This window comes from Streptopelia decaocto (genome assembly GCF_964273445.1).
Source record: "Streptopelia decaocto genome assembly, chromosome: 4".
NCBI lineage: Eukaryota > Metazoa > Chordata > Aves > Columbiformes > Columbidae > Streptopelia > Streptopelia decaocto.
The window spans coordinates 60,474,793-60,497,666 of record NC_138658.1 but is presented as its reverse complement, the minus strand read 5'-3'; the positions used below and the strand labels follow the sequence as shown (position 1 = coordinate 60,497,666).

Here is a 22,874-nt window from a genome sequence, read left to right as displayed (position 1 = left end):
AAAATGATGAAATGGCTGGGAATCAGTCAACATCCAACAGCAGAAACAGAAATGGGAATAATCATCTGCTTCAAAGTACCAGAATTTTGCACGGGAATTATACATTTTACATAATGGAGTCTGATTCAATTCAGCTCAACTATTATTGGGAATTTTGCTAGAGGAAAAAATTATTCTGAAGGATATTGAAATGTGGGAAATTATTCTCTGCTAAGTAATTTTAGTGTCATTTCAACAGTGGAGGGAGGAGCAAGAGCAGCATAGCTTGAATTCAATTCATTCTTTCCATAAAGGCAGTTTTTACAACCCACAGCTTCTTGGCCTTTTTCAGAGAGCCTTTCCTTCTGATCAGCAGAGCAGAGCCAACATTAAATGGTATTTGGGGCTTCAGCTGTCCATAGACATTAGTTATTTTTAATAAATCAGCTCCAGAACTGCCACATATATGGAGCAGAAGGTTGCATTATACCAGCTGATCTCCTCCTGAGGCCCCTTCAACCTGAATTTGCTTAGGATAAATTCTAAAACCCCTTCTACTACACTCGCAAGTGTTTCAATTAAATGAAATCAGGCTATCCTGACTCCTCCTCAAGCATGACTATAAGATCTAGTAAAAATTTCAAAATATTAAGCAAGAAACATCTATTCTAAAATCTCATATTTCTGTAAAACATGCTAGCTTTGAAATTTGCTGGTTTCCTATCTATCCATCAATAACTGAATATTTTTTCCTCATGAACTTTTCTAAGAATAGCTGCATCTAAGAATTTTTAGCAGCTTTAAATGCAAAGTTAGGAATGACAGGGTCAATAGGCTTGGAAACATGAAGAGGAGGCTGCTGTGTATCTCTGGTTTGGGGAATCTGAATCAATTTGATTTATACCTCTTGGCCCCTGCTTAGGCCACCACTTCAGCTCCATTGCCTGCTCAGGCTAAGCTAAGCAATGCTGATCGTTCCTTTCTCAGGATGCTGAGGAGCAACCGTGTGAGCTGTGTGGGGAACGACAGCTTCACAGGGCTGAGCTCGGTCCGCCTGCTCTCACTCTACGACAACCAGATCACCACTGTGGCGCCCGGCTCCTTCGATACATTGCATTCACTCTCCACATTGTAAGTCATGGTCGTGTTTTAACTGACCCAAGTTGAAAGATATAATGTTTTAGGGACATTTCTCCTATTGGTTTACTTTATAATTTGACAGCATGAGGTAAATTAAAGGGAACATAAAGTTTATAGAGAGATTTTTTGGAGGATGTTTCTATTCTGGACCATCTTAGACACATGCAGAGTATGTTTTCATGGTGCCCTTTGATGCAGAAGTGCCTGAGAAGGCAGGAAAAATGTCCTGCTGGCCCCCTTGCAGAAACTCCCTGAACTGAGCCAGGGTAGAAGGCCACATTTTGTGTAGGCATCACACAATCACAGCTGGTTGAATCCACATGTTGTCTGTCTTTCTGCACTGTGCCATCCAATCATTATCTTATATTTCCTCAGCCTAATCAGGATCTTAATTCACACATGTTTTATAATGAAGCTGCAGTCCCCCTTTCTATAAAAAGACATCCATTTTTTATTTAAATGCAATGTAATTTAAGGGAAGGGAAAACAGTGAGAGAAGCTGCCACTTGGTTTACTGAAGAAATGCATTTTGTAGGTAGCATCATTCAGGAAAGTACTTAATCCCGTTTTTACAGAGAAAGTGACACTTTGCACCAAGTGACTAATTTGTGAATATTAAGGATGGCATGTTTATAAACAATGGAATTGTCAATAGGTCTGTGCTGAAGTAAGGAGATGCCAGAAGTACTGAGACTTCTAGAAGTGAATTCATTTTTATAACTGGCATGTAATCAATTTAGCTGTCACTTCAGATAGGAAACTTATTCCCTGGAGCAAATAAAAGATGGAAATCTTGGGATGACAAATTAATGGAATAGCTGTTTTCAGGTTAAAGCTAATAATGTAGAGTAATCACCCTTCATTTCTATATGAAATTATTGCATTATCAGTGCAGAGTGGCTTGACAACAAGTCAGGTCTTTGACAGTTTTGAATTATTTCTAAACGAGTTATATGAAGATTCACCACACAGAGCCTAGATAACGGCTTTCACGTATGGTTTGTACATAGTATTGTTTGAAGAATGGTATTTAAGCTTAGCTTTCTGAAAATAGAAATACAATACTTAGGATGACAAAATGGGCTCATCTGAAGTAAACTTTCCTGTGGTTCTCAGAAACCTCTTGGCCAATCCCTTCAACTGCAACTGTCATCTTGCATGGCTTGGAGACTGGCTGAGGAAGAAACGCATTGTAACAGGGAACCCTCGCTGCCAAAAACCCTATTTCCTCAAAGAGATTCCCATCCAGGATGTGGCAATTCAGGATTTTACATGTGATGATGGTAAGAAAATTATTTGAACTTTTTATAATTACAGCTTTCATATGTATAGCTGCATGATTCCCATATATCCTAAAGCGTTATGCATTAATTAACTTCGCCTGTGTTTCATGTTCAGTTTCTATGTCAGCTTAAAAATCTTTCACCCATGCTTTGATGATCAGCAAGCACATAGCTATTCTATATATGTGCTCAAAAGTTTTTCTTGGCTATGTTCAGTACTGTTAATCATAATTTAGAGATAACAGAAAAAATAAATAGATTGATCAAATGTTGTAGTTCAGCTGAGAATATTCTCAAATGCTGATGCTTGAATCAAGTGCTCATTCAGGTTATTTGATCAAATAACAAACCATTTTACTTAATTTGTGACTTCCATTAATTAGTTTGACAGTTTTCAAGGCACTAACTTTTCTGTAAAGAGAATCTCTTTGGTTTTAATAATTTTTTAATTTTGAAAAACAATTTTTTTTTGCTTTATTCTCTTTTATTTTTACTTTTTCTTTAATGATCATTTTTCCGTATAATAACATTTTTGCCTACTAAAACAGCATTGTACTAAAAAAAGCATCACTTGAAATGTGAATTCTTGGAGCAATGGTTTACAGAGATGACTTAAAGATTTCCCTACTGAGAGATATCATAATGTAGAAATATCATATTTGCTTATAGGAATTCCAGGTGGGATATTAGGATATTATTTCTTCTGTTTGTTTTTATTAACCAGGAAACGACGACAACAGCTGCTCTCCACTGTCCCGCTGTCCTGCAGAATGTACTTGTCTAGACACAGTAGTTCGCTGCAGCAACAAAGGCCTAAAAGCTTTGCCCAAGGGCATCCCAAAAGATGTAACTGAACTGTAAGTGGCACACTTTTTTTCCTTTTGTGAAAATCGATGTCACATTTATATTGCCAGGTTCAAGAATGAGGGGAGAAGAAAATGAAGAATTTGATTTAGTAGATCAGTTCAAATTTATTCGTATACAGCTTTATAGGTATAAGACTGCCACAGTACCTTCAGAAATTTGAGGTGAATTTTGAGTTAGAAATGCTCTATAAGTTTCAGAACACTCTAAGAACTATCTATTACTGAAAAGCTCTAAAAGTATATGTGTATGAAATTATAATCACTCTCAGATTTGATAATGCCAACATTGAAATAACGTATAACTGAATGTGGATATCATATTACAATGGGTTCACAACAGTGAATCTGATTCTTTGGTCAGTGTTTAGGAAGGATTAGAAGAAATGCAATTACATGAAACAGCCAAAAGAAACAATCTATTACTGTGTTTGGATATTTTCCTAATAAATACAGTTTTGTGACATTTTAGAAAGAATGGTCTTTTCACATAGGCAGTCTTATACAATCTGTGATATTTTATTAATCTCCTGATACATTTTTATGTTAAAAAAATGGTAAAGATTACATTTTATGAAAAAGATAGAATTTGCATATGCAGATGGACAGTGACACTGATGTGACAAAGAGCTTGCCACATCACATATTGTTTGAAGATAATAACTGGATGAGTCAATTTTTATGCATTATGGAAGGAAAAATATAAACCTAAAAATTGAGTTAATCAGCTCATTTGCATCTTGATCAGATAGGTCACAAGATAGAAATAAATAGAAATAATTGACAAGAAAAAAAGTTAGGTTTGTGTTACATATGGCAAGTGTTTAATATTAAATTACTAATGCTTCATAATCACTGATTAATGCAGTGCTTTTCAGAAGAAATCATGACTGTGCATCTTATGTCACTGAAACAGTTTTATTCTTTTACTAGTTGGTATTATAGAGAAGATTCTGAACTGTCCACTGTAGTTTGGTGCTTAAGAGCATCCAAAGGCTTTAGTCATTAATGAAGAGAAATTACTAAAACTTCAAAATAGCACACAGCTATATAAACATATAACTTATTTCATCAGGGTTTTTTTTTTTTTCCCGAATCAAAGATGACGTACTTAAATGTAGCCTGGCCTAATAAATACAATTTGACAACATGAGGCTTCAATGCAATGTAAAATTAAGCATCTAAAGAGAGATACTTTTGGAAGTGCAAGTGGAACCCTGACTGTGACTGAAAACTCGTTTGTGTACAATTTGGCATGCTTTAATTAGTGTCTGTGCATGCAATTTAGCATATTTTTCAAAAGGATAATGCAGGTGGTTCCTGTTAGCAGTTGCATACTGATTGATTCTTCTTGTTCATTAGCATGCATAACCCTTCCAAGATGTACTCTTTGTGTGTTTTATAAAATATCTTAATCGCTGTTTCCTTTGAACAAGGAGAAATTTTTATCAGCCGAGCAGACACTTGTAGTACTTCAGTTCTAATGAAGCTAAAACAGCATATCCTAATATATCTGTTGATAAAAGAGTATTCTCAGAATACTTGCTCCTTTGAAGAGTTTAAATATTGGTTTCTTTTTTAATAATTAAGTATATGAGCCCATGCTACATTCATCCTCATTTATGTAATGATATTAGCATATTGTAAGCATGAAACTTGTAGAGTCACATATTTTGGATTTGGCAAGCGGGCCTAAGGAAGGCATGGTCTAAGTTATTTCATTAAGTTTAACTGTGTTTCAGCTCATCCATTTAGTCAAGACAGGTTTCCAAAGATGGTGAAGCATGCTTAAAACTTTAAGCTCAAAATTAATATAAGAACGTCTTTATCAGAGACTGCTCTTAACCAGTGTGTTCCAGACGTTTGGATGGCTAATATTTCTTCTTTGTATAGGGATGATGAGGGTGTGGTTTTTACTTGAGTTCCAGGAGACACAAGTAATACCACCATCAGCAAGTTATTTGCCCCAGTTGAGAAACTGAAGACCTTTAATCTTCTTACCACTGTTTGCTCCATTTCAGAGAATCAGATAAATTCAGCACTTCTTGCCCTGGTTACATGGACAGCCCCTCCACTTGTACTTTGTAAAGACTGGCTGCATGCTGGAAGCTTTTTAGACAAGGCTTGTTACCTTCCTTTGCCTGTGACTCATGTGCTGGTACCTCTTGATGGCTCTGCACCTGTTAACTCTAAGGATGAACATGTCTGTTAATGAGAATTATGAGCAGAGAAGAGGAGCAAGCAGTATAATACAGGAGCTGTAAACCTACAAAGAGGGGAAAAAGTTTTTTAAAAAAAATCTAACTTTTCTAGTGAAGAATAATTGATGATGGCCTTTAGTCCCTAACATCCTCCATGGTAACAGGCTTATAGTGTGTCATGCCTGATATATCATGAGATATACATGGAGAAATTAGGGAAGGTGACCTGAACTGCAGGCATGACAAATGAATTTACTGTTAGAGATGGGACTAGCCCTTCCTTTTTCCACTGTAAAGGACTGCCTCTGCAATGTCAGGGTCAGTGTCTATTTGCAATAGCTGAAATTCCACACTTAATGTGACTTGCAGAAGTCAGATTTACTTTTTATCTGTGTGTGTGTGAAACAGAGATGATAAAGACCTCATTTTGCAAAGTCTTTACAAAATAATAGAAAGCACTATGTAAGAGTTGGTTGTGTATTCATTTGTTATTAACTTTACTGTTGGATACTAAGATTAGTGGATGAAGATAATACTGTTATAATGAAAAAATAATGCTCTATTTTGCTTTATTTTTTTTTGTTTGTTTGTTTCTGTTTTAGGTATTTGGATGGAAATCAGTTTACCCTTGTTCCAAAAGAGCTTTCCAACTACAAGCATTTAACACTCATGTAAGTAGTTTTAGAGCATCATTCTCTACTGGCATGAAAAGAAAACAAAAAACCTTACTTCATTATACTTGGGTTTCATTATAAGAAAAAAAAAAAAAAACATGGAAAATGTATCATATCTGTTAGTAAATGTAATACCTAACCACATTTCATAATGGAGGATGTGATAAGTAGAATATTACTTGTTCTACTTACCACATCCTACATATAATATACTCAGTCACATGTTATAAACAGAGGTATTTCATTCCAGTGATTCTATCACAAAGTAAATAAGTTAAAATTATAGTTAACCTGAAAAGAGATGCAAGATCTTACAAAATGTGTTAGGGTAGTACAGCGTTTTTTTTTATGCAGCTCCATAAAGGCACTACAATTATTCCATTTACAAAAGAAACATTGTTTGATACGCTTCACTTCATCATATGTTTCACATAGGAATAGCACATACAGCTGTTCTACCACTTTGATGTAACCCCTTCTGTTTCTCCCACAATATGTGATTTAATGACTCAAACAAAGCTTGTCTAGAACACCTCACTCCCAACTATTGCTGACTCACTCTGATTTAAGGCAAATCACTAGCTGCTCTAAAATGTATTACCTCTACTTCATGAACTATTTGAATATGATTTCTGTACCTTGTAAGAGTAGAGTGAGAGAAACAGGAAGACTGTCTATGTCAATGGCCGTAATTCCATGGCCTTTGTTAGGGCTACAGAAATTTATACCAGCTGAGGCTGAACTGTGTAACATTCTGAAAGCAGTTTGTGGTTTCTTTGTAATCAGAATAGAAAGTGGAAGGGAGTAACAAAATCCCTTCAATTTCTTTTCAACTGGGTTTAGAGCTTTGCTGCAAAAATTGACAATGGTTTTGCATTCAAAAACAAGAACTTTTATTTCCTTTATTTACCTCATGCTAGACAAAAGTTGTCACAGTTACAGTTTTAGAAAAAAACATGTTTACAAAACTTTGTATTTTGTAAGTATTGTCAGGAAAAACCCCTTCCAATATTCTGAAATGTATATAGCATAGAACCTGCAGGACACCTTTGTGGATTGTTTAGAGAAGTTACTACACAAGACCTAACTTGCAGCACACAGAAAATATAAACTTTGCAACCTCAGTACAAAATGCAACCATATAGATTGGACTGTGTGCAGTAACAGTATCAGTGAAGAGTGGATATATGTCACAGAGATTAGGTACTCTTGGTCTATTTTTGACAAACATAGCCAGAAATCATATAACTTTACCACCTAATCAGAAAATGCAGACAACTTAGCAGACAAATGTAATAAGATAAATTATAGATGAACAATAAATAAAATTCAAATAAGATTAGTATAAGCAGTGTTTATATACCAGACCTGTGGGACACTTTATTGTAATCTCTTCTGAATGTATCCTTATCCTGCTGTTATGAAGTTAAGAACGTTCCTCAACTGTGTCTGGAAAACCAAAACACTATGCATAGCACTTCTGTGGCCAAACAAGGAATTACATAGGTGTCTCCTGAGTTCTAGATTAACGAGGAAAATTGTTTATTTCTAAATTATTCCTTCTCTTTTGAATTTTGCTCTACTTGCCTAATATGTTTATTATTGTCTTACATGCTTTCACAAAATTTAAGGGGAAAAATATATATTGCTATATATTGCTATTCAACAGTACTCCTGAGTTAAAACACCAAGGTGCCCTCAGAAACAAATGCTATATTTGACCACAAGATACAGTATACAATAGTGAAATAGTCATCATAAAATGAAAACTAAAGTACAATATGAGAATAAAGAACAAACAGTATTGAAGTTTGATAAAGCTTCTTTGAAGCTGCTATCTTTGAAGCTACCAGCATACTTCTCCACCTTCCATCACACTTATGGTTAAGATTTTATTCACCAGAATATTGAACAACAAGAAAGATGGTGAGGCTTTCTCTGCAGATCTTAGATAGTGTTCTTTGTAATAACAGGTCTGGGCTTTGATGTCTTCAGCATATAAGTGTTAAGAAGAGTATTAGATTATATTTACTCAGGTGTCATAAGAGACAGGACTAGAATGATTTCCACTTTAAAACACCACTTTAATTTCTATACTTAAGTTCATGTAGGATCGCATTAACTTAGTAGCATGATGGACATTGCTGTGGTATAAGAATGCATTGCACTGCTTTTTCATCTGTGTTGAAATGAAAATGCTTTTCATTGATCAGGCTGAACTCTTGCTGGGCTTGTACGTGGCATGTGAAAATAAAAATATGTGCTGCTTTAAATATTGATGCCAATGATCATACTACTTCTACTAATAAAAATAATGTGTCTGTGAGTTTTAACTTACAGTGTTTCAGGAATGGGGCAGTCATTTTAAGGTCTGAATTTCTGCATTTATTTTTTATAGAGATTTAAGTAACAACAGAATCAGCACTCTTTCTAATCAGAGCTTCAGCAACATGACTCAGCTGCTCACCTTGTAAGTTTAAACATGTAACATTGACTCTTTGGAAGCATTGCAGTGGGTTTTTTTGTCTTGGAAAGAAAGGACATTTAATTGATAATAAAGCTTGCTTGTTGTGGAGGCTATAAAATAACTTGTTTCCTAACTAGCTACGTGTGCAAAAGCTGGTTCTGATCATGCTCTGCATTGTTTACTGAATGGCTGATATAAATCACTGATAGTATTTTTTGTATTTCCAGAATTCTTAGTTACAACCGCCTGAGGTGTATCCCTGCACGGACTTTTGATGGCTTGAAATCACTTAGGTTATTGTAAGTATTATTTTTTAACCATTGCTATTTTACAGAATTTTTATTTGTGTACAACAGATAGCGAATCTGCAGGAGGTTACTAGATTTTAAAATCTATCAAGCATTTGAGAAGTGATATTTACGTATCCTTAAAAATCTAAGTGGCTTCATTCTGGGGAAGTACATTCTCAAAATGCTGCACAAGAAGTTGGGACAAGTTGAGGACCCTGGGCAATATTGTATATACAGACATACAGTTTTTCTTTAATTCTTTTTAATCTTGGCTGTATTTCTTTTCTTTGTTACATTATTCCTTGTTATAAGCATTTAAGTCCAACAAAAATGCCATGTGTATAAATTCCTCAGTATATATGAGGGTGTTTTGCAGTTGAGTTTTGAATATTTTTATTCCAAGAATAAATTTCTTTCTTTGTTGTTTCATTTAATTTGGGAGTATTTTCAAAACTATGACATCATGGTTTACTATTGAAAAATCAATAAAATTACTTTTTGTTTCCAAGAAAACTTTCTATTTTAACACCAGGAGAAATATGGTTGAAAGGGCACAAAAAGGGACAAAGGAAAGTAAAGACCAGTCAGTGTAGTTTACAGCTTCAGTTTGTCATTAAGGAAAAAAACAACCACAATACTGCAAAAAATTATTTCTCAAAAGTCCCCAGCAAAACTTGTAATTTTTGCCTCCATTTGGGTAGTTTCTAATGATTTAATAGCTTAGTTGGATTAAATGTGTCAAGCATGGCATTATTTAAATGTACTTGCATAACATCAATTATTTTATATAAATGTGGATAATTTCAAGAACCATAGTCCTATATGTGCTAGATATACATGTAACTGAATGAATTTATAGAAGAGGAGAAATACTTTTGTGCAGGTTTTCTATAGGAAACAGAGATAACACTAATCCTGGTATTGATGCTTAATATGGTCTTTAGTTCTTTACCTTTACTATCAAATTAGTACTTATATTAATGAACAGTCAATGCCTATATTTTCCATGAATCCATGAAAGATTTAAAAAACAAAGTATGAACATAATTAATGGGATTTTCAGCGAATTGGTGAAAAAGTCAGAAATAATAACTCTTCTGCTATCCTTAAATCCAATCAGTACTTTGCAGATGTACCTACTTTTACTGACCTTTATTCTTTCAATTTAAAAATAATCCTATTAGTAACATTTCTCATGAAAATTAAGGATGAAAAATATCAAGTGACAAGCAGGCTGCCAGTTAAAGCTTAAAAAACAAACGAAGAAAGAACACGACAGCTGGAAACACTGAGGAAGTGAAAAGAAAACAAAAAGTAAAAAGTTGAAAACTGTACCAAAGATTAAATTCGCAGTTAACCTGCTGATTTTTATGCATTGTTTATTTTCTTTTTAAGATCCTTACATGGAAATGATATTTCTGTTGTTCCTGAAGGAGCTTTTAATGATCTTTCGTCATTATCACACCTGTAAGTATTCAGATAGCTGCATTTTAAATGTTATATTTAGCAAATTTCATACAGTTGAACAAAGACAAAATGCGAAGGCCTGCTCTGGAACAAGCTCACGCATCAGTATAGGCTGGGGTCTGTCCAGAGCCGCTAGCAGCTCAGCAGAAAAATGCTGGGCCTCTTGGTGGGCAGTAAACTGAACTCATCTGCCGTGCGTTCTAGTGGCAACAGAGGCTGAAGACTCTGGGCTACATTAGAAAGCAACGAGCCAGGTGATTGAGGACAGCAGTCACTCCCATTTGCTTGGCCCTCTTAAGGCCACATCTGGAATATGTGTTCAGTTTCTCCAGCACAAAGCAGATATGTATGAACCAGAGCAAATACAGGATAGGGGCAAGCAAGGTGGGGAGGTGGCTGGATTGTATGAGCTGTGAGGAGAGGTTAAAAGAACTGGGCTTATTTAGCTTGGAGAAGGAGATGCCAAAGGACCTAATAGTTTTTAAGCCTCTAAGGGGATTTCAGCAATGATGGAGACAGTTTTTTCTCAGAGGTGCACAGTGAAGAATGAGAGTCACAAGCTGCAACAAGGGAAGTTTGATTGAACATAATTAAAAATTCTTTACGGTGAGGGTGGTTCAGCTTTGGAAAAGGTTGCTCAAAGAAGCAAAAAATCTTCATCCCTGGAGAGTTTCAGAGCTCAGCTGGACACAGCCCTGAGCAACCCTGGTCTGACTTTGAAGTGGGCCCTGCTTTGTGCAGGAACTGAGACTGGATGACCTCCGGAGTGCTCTAAATTATTTTATGATTCCGTGTTGGTGTCTGTTAAGTTTACATGAAATACATGACATCTGATTTCAGAAAACCATCTGAGGCAATATTTTTCCCATTTTTAATTTTCAGTGGGAACCTAGATTAGGACTAGTAAACTGTGTTGTGTTTATGGATAGTTATTAAATCTTCGCTTGCAATTGAGGAGTAAGTTGACTAGTGCCTTTAGATATATCTGGGTTTTATGTTTCTGAACAGCTGCCGTTGTTTAGAATGCAATTATCTGCTTCTGCTTCAGTAGTGGACATTTATGTTTAATTTGCTATTTGTCAGAGATTTGATGATACTAATTAAGCTTCAAGCCATTGATAACTCATTGAAGTACTACTATTAAACTAGTTTATCTGCATCAAATATCAGTAAAGTTTACATAGATTTGATTATTGTTGCTGGTTTTGTTTTTTTTTTTCCTTAACAGGTACCACTTATCCTTGCTAATATTCTGATTTCAGAAAGGCAATTGTGTTAGTTCAGGCTGACATTCACTCCTGCAAAGATGGAGTGAATAAATACTAGGTATTTCTCCTTGTATGAGAAGTTCCCTATCACTAAGTCTGAGTTTGGTTACTGCTCTGACTTAAGCCTGACTGAAGAGGTGTAAATCATTTCATGTGTTGAGCTGGAAGTATGTAGCAATAGTTAAGAGAGGGTTTCCTGCTCTGTGTGGCAGAAAAGAGTGTTCCAGCAGTGGTAGTTTCTACCACCTTTGCTTGCCAAAGATTTTCTTGTATTTCTAGAAGATTCACTGATCAAAAGTTGTGGAACAATCTGGGAAAAAGTACGGAAAAATCTGTAGAAAGGAGGATGTTCTAATACTGCCATTTGACAGAGTGTGCACATGTCAAGATTATCTGTTTAAAGTTCTGTGGTTATTGTATTTCTTAAAAGGAATATGAGTACATCTTTACAGAATAGCACAATGCTTTTATCCTCTAAATTAACTACATAACATATCATTGTTCTCAGAGTTTTTAGAGTATTTATAGTTTCTAGCAGAGTAAATAGACACTTTAAAAGCCTTTACAGAAATTAAGTCTGAGAATCTCTAGCTAAATTGCTTTTTAATTAAAAAAACCCCAACAGATTTATTTAAAGAAATTTATTTGCTTTCGTATTAGGGCAATTCTTATTTAACTACCACAAAGCTAGGATAACGAAGTTTTATTTACCCATGCAGCAGAGACCTCTTAGAGAATTCTGTACATAGCTGTGAGTTCACTGAGAGAGCTCGAAAGAGGAAATGATTAAATCAAATTTGGAAGCTTAGAAACAGATGGTTTCTACCAGCCTGGGAGCCATAAACTGAAAAGGAAAAATATCAGGGTGGAACTCTGTGGGGTTGCCTTGGCTGCTTCAGAAGAAATACTTTATTCTTGCTAACTTAATTTCCCAGTAGCAGTTTCATTCTGCTGATGCAGCTGATCTTAGCCATTAGATACCAACACTGAAAGAGAGGTAGTTAGTATTAGCTCTCCAAACTTCACACATAACACAGCTAAGAATAGCTAAATTTCTGGATCAAATTTATTGCTAAAACTGTAATTTCTTGATTTAGAACCCAAATCCAGACACTTCATGCTTTTAGGGTCAATTTGGTGGAGAGAGAGCAGGTTTGTGGTTTGAAGGGTTTTTTTGACAACCTGTTTTCTGGGTTCTGTTTTTAAAAGCACCCCTTTAAAACTTTATTTGCTTTTTGTTTGTCTGTTTTCCATAGGGCTATTGGAGCAAATCCTCTTTATTGTGATTGTAACATGCAGTGGCTATCTGACTGGGTCAAATCAGAATACAAAGAACCTGGTATTGCACGTTGTGCTGGTCCTGGAGAAATGGCAGATAAACTTCTTCTCACAACTCCTTCTAAAAAATTTACTTGCCAAGGTACTGTTCCATTTTTCTCTTCGAAGTATCAGGTTTGAATTTTTACAAATTGTTGAGATGTGAAATAAGAGTTATGTATGCTCTAAATACATTTATTATAGCATCTTCACTCAGCCTTCTCATCATTCCTCCTTGAACTGAGAGATGTAGCCTTTGGTTCCATTCAGGGACTGTATTTATTTTAAAGACTTCAATGCCTATTTCTTTTCACACAGTTGATGGAAAACAAAAGTCTTTGGATTTGCAGTAAAGCATTTCTTGGTACATGGATATACATAGGTACTTGGTACTGTCTCAGTCATGAACTACAATTTAAACATCTACACTTCCCTTAGCCAAAGAATGTTCTTTTCCTTCAGATTGTTTACAGTAAAAACTGTAAATCCTTGCAGTCTACATTATCTCAGTGGTATGTGACTGAATCAATATGTCCAGAATGTTCTCTCTGAGATTTCAGGAGAAAACATTAAAAGAAAAGGGTAGATAAAGGGATGTGATTACCTCTGTAGTGGTCTCATTCTAAAATGTTGTTATATGTAGAGGTTTCTCAGGGTTTGGACCAAGATCATTTATCTCCATGTTGGTACCAGTGTTGCTGGCTTTTATAGCACAATTTATATTATTGTCTATTATTCTTAGGTTCTTTTTCTGAACCTTGCTATTTTTTGGTTAGAAAAGTACCTTTTTTACTCATATGTGAGAGAACTTAGTTTATTTTACTGTTTAATCTTCCTCTCTTCCATCCATTTCTCCTTTCTTAAATGATTTGAAAACACAGAAAAGGCTGTAGCTTCATTTTTCATTGTTCTGATTTAAAACCATTGAAATCTCCAATTAGGAAAACCAAAACAAAACAGACAATTACGTGTGCTTATACCTGTAAGCTATTGCTAAGTTTATAGTTATTTCTGAGGCATCAAAAACATGTCATCTTAAATCTTATAGAAGTAACCTATTCTCACAGTCTAGGTAATCTTCAAGCTCTCTTGATTTACCAGTCTGTTAATATCTCTTCAAAGGTGACCATAATCCCTTTGTAATTTCTTCCTTAAAAAAGTGATGGGACTTTTTTGGAGTTCGTCTCATCTGGAGTTGTCCTTTACTGCATGTTCATTCTATTTAGTCTACTCTCCTTAGGTGTCCTATCAAAAAACTTTTTTGTAAACAAAAATCACAGGAATCCATTTTGTTGTGTGTGATGTCTCTCCCTCCAAATCCTTCTTGCAATTTTTCAACAGTACGTCTTTGAGGTTATGCCAGTGTTCGTTGCAGGTAACACTCATCTGTTGCAAAATCCCTCAGTCTAATTTCGGATAGGACATTTGCTGGCCAATCATTTTCTCTACAAGCATACACCTAACATAATTGCAGATATGCTCTTATTACACACTGTTGTAGGGATATAAGTGAAAGAATATTTGCAGGGACATGAAGGATTTGTTGGTTGTTTTCCAGCTCTGTCAGTTTTAAAAACTGTGTCACCCCTGCCTACAGTCATTGTTATGTTTCTGTCAGACAGTCCAGAAAGTATCTCTTACTCCCTCTTGCCCATCAGAAAATATCCTTTATATTATTATGCAGGGTAAGAACTGTATTTGTTTCACTTCCAAGAGTGGAGATCTGGTATTATGGATACCTTTGAGAGAAAATAATTTTCCTGCTACTGTCCTATGAAGATGCTCATAATTACAGATTGCAAATCAGCAGCTTTTCAATGACATGATGGCCCTGTAAGACATTATGTGTCTGTTACTCAAAGATAAGTAATTTTATCTTTTGCTTAAAATTGAACTGCTGAATAGAAATTAGGAAGATGCTATATTCCTATTAGAAACAAAATTTTAAGCTATGAGTGAGAGGACTTTTTGGATGTATCTGTTGATGGTCTGCTATTGTGTATATATTTAGAGGAAAAGCATAGTGTGTAATTCCCTCTTATCAGTTTCTCTGGATTCAATTGAAAGTGAATTTGACTTACATAATGAATAGTTCCCAGTGAAAATGGGCATTTTAAAATTAAGTCTTATCTTACTTGTAAAGCTCCATAAAATCACTCTAATTCTATGAATTCTTTTACTCCAGGACTCATCCCTTAGTATTTTCTTCTTTCAGTTGTTTCTCTAGGTTTATGGGTGTTTTTTTTCTCTTTTATGTGTCCTCTAACAAATTCTCAATCTTTTGCCCCTTTAACATCCATGCCCTGCTTCTAGAGATTCCAGGGCCTTGTGGTTTTCTGATACCAGGTAAGGTTATAAGCAGATCCAAAATGGGTGATCTGATTAAGAATGGACCTTCTGACCTTCCTCTTGTGTACCTTGAGCGGACTTCTTTCCTTTGACACGCATGCTTACTGTTTGTTTTCCCCTTTGATGAATTTACAGCTGACTCTTCATGAGATATCATTTAACACATTGTATGAATAGTTTTGTTATTTTGAAAGTCTGGGTTTGAGGTCAGAAAATTGCCTAACTGAAGTGATGGTTTCCACTGCATTGTACTAAAATCAGTGCTTTCATTAGCAGCTTTAGTATAAGTGACTCAATGTAAAGACTGACTTTGAGGCCATATGCAAGAGAGTAGGAGTTCCTGAGTCAGAGCTTAAAGTTTTTCTTACAACAGGTTTCTCTAGAAGCTGATTTTGAGAGGGTTTGTGTCATATTTTTTCTTCAAAAATATTAGATAGCTACACATGCATGCTAATGTTTGTCAGTAAAATGTGGTTAGTTTTTCACTGTTTACAAAAGAACACTGCTTATTTTTTCTTTGATTTTAAGGATGTTTTTCCAGTTAGGCCTTATTCAAGAATATATATGTCTACAATATGAAAAACTAAACAATAGTTTATGAATCTAATTATTTTTCATATACAAGACTTTGAACACACATAAGTAGAAAGAGGAAAGGAATGATATAACGCAAATGAAAATAGGTTCCAGAACTTCCTTTTTGTTAGACTTCAGTAAAAATATTTGAAACATTTCCATTTTTTGATCTTACAACTCAAGAATGATAAATCAAAATGTTAATTTTTATTGGATACTACATATACAATAGTTTGAAATAAACACAGTACAAAATCAGATAGAATGTTGTTTACTATCTTGTTGAGACTTGGGTTCCCGTTTTCTGGCTCTATTTCAGAAGTGAAATTTAGATTGCTAATCTATTTAGGAAAATAACCTTAGTTGCTGAATGTTTTTTAATTCATGCCAAATAATTAGCATTTTATTGCATAAGAAGTAGAAAAGAGGATATGATGTTCATTATAAACAGTTGGGGCAAGGAAGCATAGGTTTCCAGGCTGCAGCATGTTGTTTCAGTTTTGTTTGTTTGTTTGTTTTTAATTATGTTTTTCACATAACTTATTAATGTACTCTACAAATAATCAGCAATAATCTAGAGTACAGAGGCAGGACTTTCTAGATGTTAATTCTATGGTGTTTGTTTCAGCTCTTTTATCTATGCCCTTTGCTAGTCTAACAGAGATAGGCATAGATTTCTCTTTCAAAATAAGGTAATGAAGACAATGATCCAGATAGATAGATTGTAGTTTTGACAATAAGCATCTTATTACATATTACTGTTTTTATCTCTCTGGATTTGCTTGCAAACTGTGACACAGAAGAATACCAGTAACTGCAGATTTAAAAAAAAATAAAATAAATGTTAACCTCCCCCTGTCTAATATCCCCTACTGAATGCTTATAGTCACATGGCTGCCTTCCAGTGCCAGCTCCTTTAGAATGACATATTTGAGATTAATTTTGCAAATAAAATTGCATTAAGAAAGTTAAAAAAAAACCAACCAAACAAACAAAAAAAACCCCACATATATCTAGTAAAAGTGCCTTGTTAGCTTGAAAAACTTTATAGTCTGACTCACTCTGAGTACAACCTGTTCTGAAGTAATCAGGTAGTTCTATTAATACCAGTAGGTCTCAGGAGTTTGGTTTTTTGTGTCTAGTTAGGAGAAATCACTGGTTATTCCTTAAAATGTACAAATCACCTGTGGATAACTAAAGATTTTTTTCATAGTTGAAATCTGAAATCAAGCTGGAGGCATTAATGTCATCAAGCAGTAGAGCTGGAGATAGTAGAGAATGCATGTTCATTCTCTTAATAGGCATTTGGCCAAGTAACCCCTTTTTCTCTTACACTAAACAGTTTTTTGAATATCACAAGGTGTATGAAAATGAATCATTATTTATACCCAGGTGATTCCTAACTTTTAACAAATAGCAAGTGATTTCTTTGGGGATTTGGAAAAGAAAAAAAAATTGTTTCTATCTTGAAAATTCACCATGAAAAGGCTGTACTGAAATTGTAAAACAACAGAAAAATAAATGTCTAAAAAATAGGTATATAATAGGGATAAGATTTTTGTAGGCTAAAGCTCTAAGTCTGGATTCTGAAACTTAAGATTTTATGAATATTAATTTCTGAATTACGTCCTTATAATCTTTGTTCAACCAATTTACAGGTAATTTTACTGATTCATTTTGTCACCTCTGTGATCCTACAGATAATAAATAAATTAAGAGAAAAAAACATTTAAAACAGTATTCTCAGTAACACCATCAAGGGTGAGATTGCAAACTGTGATAACCCTTTTTCTCATAGGTAGGTTTTACCCCCTAACGAGACAAAAGCTGAAATTGTATTCTTCATTTTTTCAATACAAATAGAAGGTCATAATCATGGATCAGAACTGTACAGATTTCAGAGAATGGGGAAGTGGGAGTTACTTTGGGACCAGCTTTTTTTTAAAAGATTATAATTAAAACAAAAACCCAACCCCAAATATACTTGGTTATGTCAAAAGAATTAAGAGTAGTCCAGCATTCCACTCATATAGAATCACCACGAAGTCTAAAATATAAATTTCATTTTAAAATTTAAAGCAATGTGGCAGGTATGTCCTGTGAGATATATAGTTGTTTGTTTCTGACTATCAAATTTGTATTTTTAAGGGCCTGTGGATATTAATATTCTTGCTAAGTGTAACCCCTGTTTGTCAAATCCATGTAAAAATGATGGAACCTGCAACAATGATCCAGTTGACTTCTATAGATGTACTTGCCCATATGGTTTCAAGGTAGGTACTGCATGAAGAGGAAAAAGCTCACTGCAATGTAAGCTTCTCCTTAACAACCTTGAAGTTTTATTTGGCTCCCTTCCACTAGTGTCTGTGTTTTCTTCTTAAATTATAATTGTTGTTCCCTGATAGGGTCAAGACTGCGATATTCCCATTCATGCTTGCATTAGTAACCCATGTCACCATGGTGGAACTTGTCATTTGAAAGAAGGAGAAAAAGATGGTTTCTGGTAGGTTGTTTTAAGTTGTAGTAAGAGGATGGAAAACTGCTGAGTTTTATATGCTGAAATAATTTTGGTGTTAATCTTTGGGTTCTTTGTGTTTGCTGGTATATGCACCGCAAAGGCAGATTTTCAGTGCTCCTGAAGTTTTCAGAACATGTTGCTGTCCTTGGAAACCTAAAGCTTTGAATCTGTTAAAAACAATAACGAATGATTGTGATTAGTTCAGGCATATCAGGTCAAGACAACATAGTATTGACTCCATTATGCTAATTAATAGCTAGCTAGATCCCTGCTGAAAAAATCTCACAATTCATCTGTTGTCGTGTGTATTACTTCAACAAACAGCATGTAAATGATAAAATGCAAATCCCAGTGAAACAGAAAATTAATGATTAATTTGAAACTCACTATGCCAGCAGATAAACATGCTGTGAACATTTTTAATCTTGAGTTATTTAATCACACAGTACAATTACGCCAGATGTACTTCATGAATTATGAAATAAAGTTCTTTAGCATTCTTATGTGAAATTATTAGTCATTTAATAATCAACACCTCAAGCTTGTTAGAAATGACACTTCAAAAAGATGCAGTTCGCTATCCTGCAATTCATTATGACATTATTCTTATTTCTACTCCAAATTCTACCCAAAGATTAAATCATTTTCTATCAAAAATTAAGCATATACAGCTTACTATTATGCCTCTAGAATTTAAAGTGACATAGCCATGTCTCAAAATTTGACCTTTTTTATTTATTTGTTTAAACACTACATATTTTGAAAATCAATGTGATCTTATAATCAAAGCTGCAGAAATTATGGATAGTGCCTGTTACATGAAAAAGTATGTGTAGTCAAATTTGAGTGACCTTTTACATTTACAATCTAATTTGATGCATTTGGTTTGTATAGACATATGTAAAAGCAAAAAAAAAAAAATTACTGCCTTGAAGAGTTTATACAAGCTTTGTTTTTATATATTGATGCATGTATTATGCATGGAATCTTAAACAGAACTTTATATTGGTTTATTTAACTGAATGATAGTGGAATACTGGTTCCACAGTCTTTCACATGTGTTTAACTGTTTAAAAAAAAAAAAGTCACTTTCCATAAGAAATATAATCTGATCTTACAAGATGAACTTAGTACGCTTTTCAAAAAGAATTTTCAGTGATTTAATTTAAGAAGCTCCTTAAACTAAAGATTAAAGCACAAATTTAGAAGCCTTTTTTCTGTAATTTAAAATATGAAAAATAAACATTTATTATATGGTGGCTTACATTATAGCAACCATGTTCCTTTATGAGATAATGACTATGAGTTATTGTACCTGTTAATTGCAGAACTTCTTGTCTGGTCTCCCCAGCTAAAATGTCAGTGTGGTTAGTTTTATTTTCTGTATTACAGGTGCACTTGTGCAGATGGATTTGAAGGTGAAAATTGTGAAGTAAATGTTGATGACTGTGAAGACAATGACTGTGAGAATAATTCTACTTGTGTGGATGGAATTAATAATTATACTTGCCTTTGTCCACCTGAATATACAGGTAGGAGTATAAGAGAAAGTACAAGTAATTAAAGAATTCCTAGCAGAACAGTAATATTCTTCAGTTTGAAGGTGAATTAGTAGTTACTCTACAATTGACTTAAAACCAAGTTTCTCCCCATATTTCTCTCCTGTATGGCTTGTTGTGTTGTAGATTTAATATCCACTCATTAGTTCCTTTCTTAGTTTTGAAATTACAGCATTTGATATTTAAAAGACAATTCAAAATGTGTCTCTCCCTACTGTTTACCTACCCAGACACCCCAATGAAGAACCTCTGTAGCTGCAGAAATCTGAAAAATATTCTGCTTTTATCCTGTATGCCTCATGTTACCTACTGGGCAGAAAAGAATCTGTCTGTGCCAGAAGGGAACTGAATTTGGCATCCTTGAATGCTGTCCTACCCTCTGTTAGAAACATTAATTTGGAGTGTGATGCTTTCTGTTCTAGTATGAAAAAAAAAATATCATTAGAGAGTTTCTAATTATTTGTTTCTCTCAGTTGGCAGCCAGGCCAAAGCATTCCCCTCTCTTTGAGACAGAGAGTCTTTGTTTGCTGTCACCATCTCTGTGGGAATGGAAGATAGTTAGAACAGCAACACTGGAGAACAAGAAGTAGGATCTATTCTTTACATTGATCTGATTTGTAGTTTTTATGACTAGATAGATCTATTTTCTGTCAGCTAGTTGACCAATAGGAGAACAAAGAGCTTAAATTCACAAAACTATTATTTGAAATGGATAAAAAATAAATGTAAAATCCACCATAATTAACTCAACTCAGTCATCCTATATCTTTAATCAATCCTATTGCCTCTGTCCAATGAGGTTTTCACTATCCTGAGGGAGCACTAAGTTGGAGCTCTGGAAAACGGGGAGGAGAAGTGAACTCCTGAATTAATTTAATTTTAGAAAACAAAGCTAATTCCTTTTAATCCAAGCTATGTCCATCATTAGTTCTTCAACCTGTTGGATTGCTCAAATGTTTTATGGTATTCAAATCTAAAGTAAATATTTAAATCTTGGAAACCCCCAGTGAGTGAAGATGACAAAACACAGGTATATAGGAAATACAGCTTCATAATCTCATATATGTATTTATCCTGTACTTATGCTGGGTAAATGTTTGGGAGAAATTTCCCCATATAGCATAAGCTATAATATCTACAGCAATACAGGTTAAAAGTATAAGTAGCCAGAATAAGGTATTTAATAATAAGTGGATGGTCCATATCTGGAAGAACAATCTTCTGCTTAGACAAAATACTATTTTCCCAACTACTGATACCTTAATACCTAAGAGCAATTGACAATTCAAGCCTTAGAAACAAATAATAGGTAACAGCATCAGTAAGTAGAGACAGGTGTTTGCTATTTCTCCTGTAACTGTATTTCAGCTCTATGTTAGTCAAGCTTCAGCTGCTCTGGGATCGATTGCCATATCCTTAATAATGTGATCAGATGTTCTACTGTGTAGGCTGGAAGAAAGCAAACCAAGGTCACATCAGTGCAGTATTCCTCTTCACTGGCTTCATGCTAAGGGTTTCATGTATCTGTTAGATAGTGGGCAATTCATGTGCACGTGCATTCCTTCTCTGCAGCTTTGCAGGTGTTTTTGTGTCATTTGTTTCTTCATTTTTGACATTACTTTAGATGCATTTAACTGCTTGAATCAACAGCTTGCTATATGTATGCCATGGGAGAGACCGTTTTGTATTGAATATCCATGGAGCAGATACAAAGGCTTGTATTATATGTGATAGCCTAAAACTTTGATTAAGTATTGCATTTCTATAGTACGGTAACTGAAATTTGCATTTTACATTTACAATTGAAACAGCAATTTTAGCATTTCTCTATACATATATATGGGTAGAGCAAAAAGGAGCACATAAACGTTGTTAACATTTTTGTCTATTGCAGTTGTCCTGCTTCACTCAAAACACAAGAAAGTGTATTTTTTAATTTGATTCATAATTGTGGGAAATTCTCAAAGGACAATGCTATCAGTTTACATGGCAAGAGTTTTTCTTTGCTAACTGTATTTCAGAAAAAGGGATTTGCTTTTACCAATGCAATGCCTAATCATAATTGCTACTGAAGTCACTAAGTCATGTGAGTAGGTGAGAACCTTCTCATCAGCTCTAAAATAAAGAAAAACAATCTACTTGTAATCACTAAGTTCAGTTGTTCTGTTTTTAAAAAAAGTTGAGCATTTACACTATCTCATCGTATTTTTTCCAACACCTTACCAAAACCAAAGACACGTGGGTTTTAAACATAAAACAGCAGAGCCTCAACTCATTTTATTGATAAATTGGACCAAAATTGTAACAAAAGTTTGGGTTTTTCATTCCATAGGGTACAGTACAGAATTCTACAATATACTACTTATCTTGCAAAGCATCTGAGGATAGGACACAACATGTGAGATCCAAAGTAATTTTTGAGATTAATTGTAAAGAGAAAATATAAAATATTGAGCTAGTTGAGGGGTGTTCACATCCATCATCCTTGAGCTTGCATAATAATTAAATAACCTTCACTGTTAAGAATTAGACTGGCAGTAGTCTGGACACATCAGGATCTAGAAATGGTAGTGTTCAGATATAAAGTAATCTTACAGTTGCCTCAAGTGTCTGTGAGGTACCAAAGTATTTATAGGAATTTTTTATTATTTCTCTGGCTTATAACCTAATTTGAAAGATAAGTAACAGAATCCCTCTCCAGTATGGATACAGTGCTTTTCATGAGGAACTTTGTAAACATCTGGATTTTGGTATCTGTTCTAACAGGTTAAAATCAAATCTGCATATTGCTAATGTGTTTTGTTTTGGTTTTTATGAAAGGTATTTTTCATTAGATAATTTAATGTGCTAGCTGGGCAAACTTACTAGGAAAACAGGCTATATATTTAGTAGGTAAAAATATTTTTAAAATCAAAGATACTTA

At 34.4% G+C, this 22,874-nt stretch overlaps 1 protein-coding gene across 4 annotated transcripts in view; it reads left to right on the top strand.

Annotated features, from left to right (window-relative positions):
• Positions 1-22,874, top strand: part of SLIT2 (slit guidance ligand 2) — a 263,203-nt gene that overhangs the window by 206,538 nt on the left and 33,791 nt on the right. For 3 of the 4 annotated variants that reach the window (XM_082051076.1, XM_082051075.1, XM_082051078.1), the window contains 11 exons: positions 967-1,110; positions 2,236-2,402; positions 3,127-3,259; positions 6,069-6,137; positions 8,539-8,610; positions 8,835-8,906; positions 10,293-10,364; positions 12,889-13,052; positions 18,023-18,147; positions 18,280-18,377; positions 19,785-19,924. In XM_082051076.1, coding sequence (XP_081907202.1) covers positions 967-1,110; positions 2,236-2,402; positions 3,127-3,259; positions 6,069-6,137; positions 8,539-8,610; positions 8,835-8,906; positions 10,293-10,364; positions 12,889-13,052; positions 18,023-18,147; positions 18,280-18,377; positions 19,785-19,924 — 1,256 coding nt within the window. The remainder of the gene's footprint in view (positions 1-966; positions 1,111-2,235; positions 2,403-3,126; positions 3,260-6,068; positions 6,138-8,538; positions 8,611-8,834; positions 8,907-10,292; positions 10,365-12,888; positions 13,053-18,022; positions 18,148-18,279; positions 18,378-19,784; positions 19,925-22,874) is intronic. The other variant, XM_082051077.1, reaches the window with a different exon arrangement.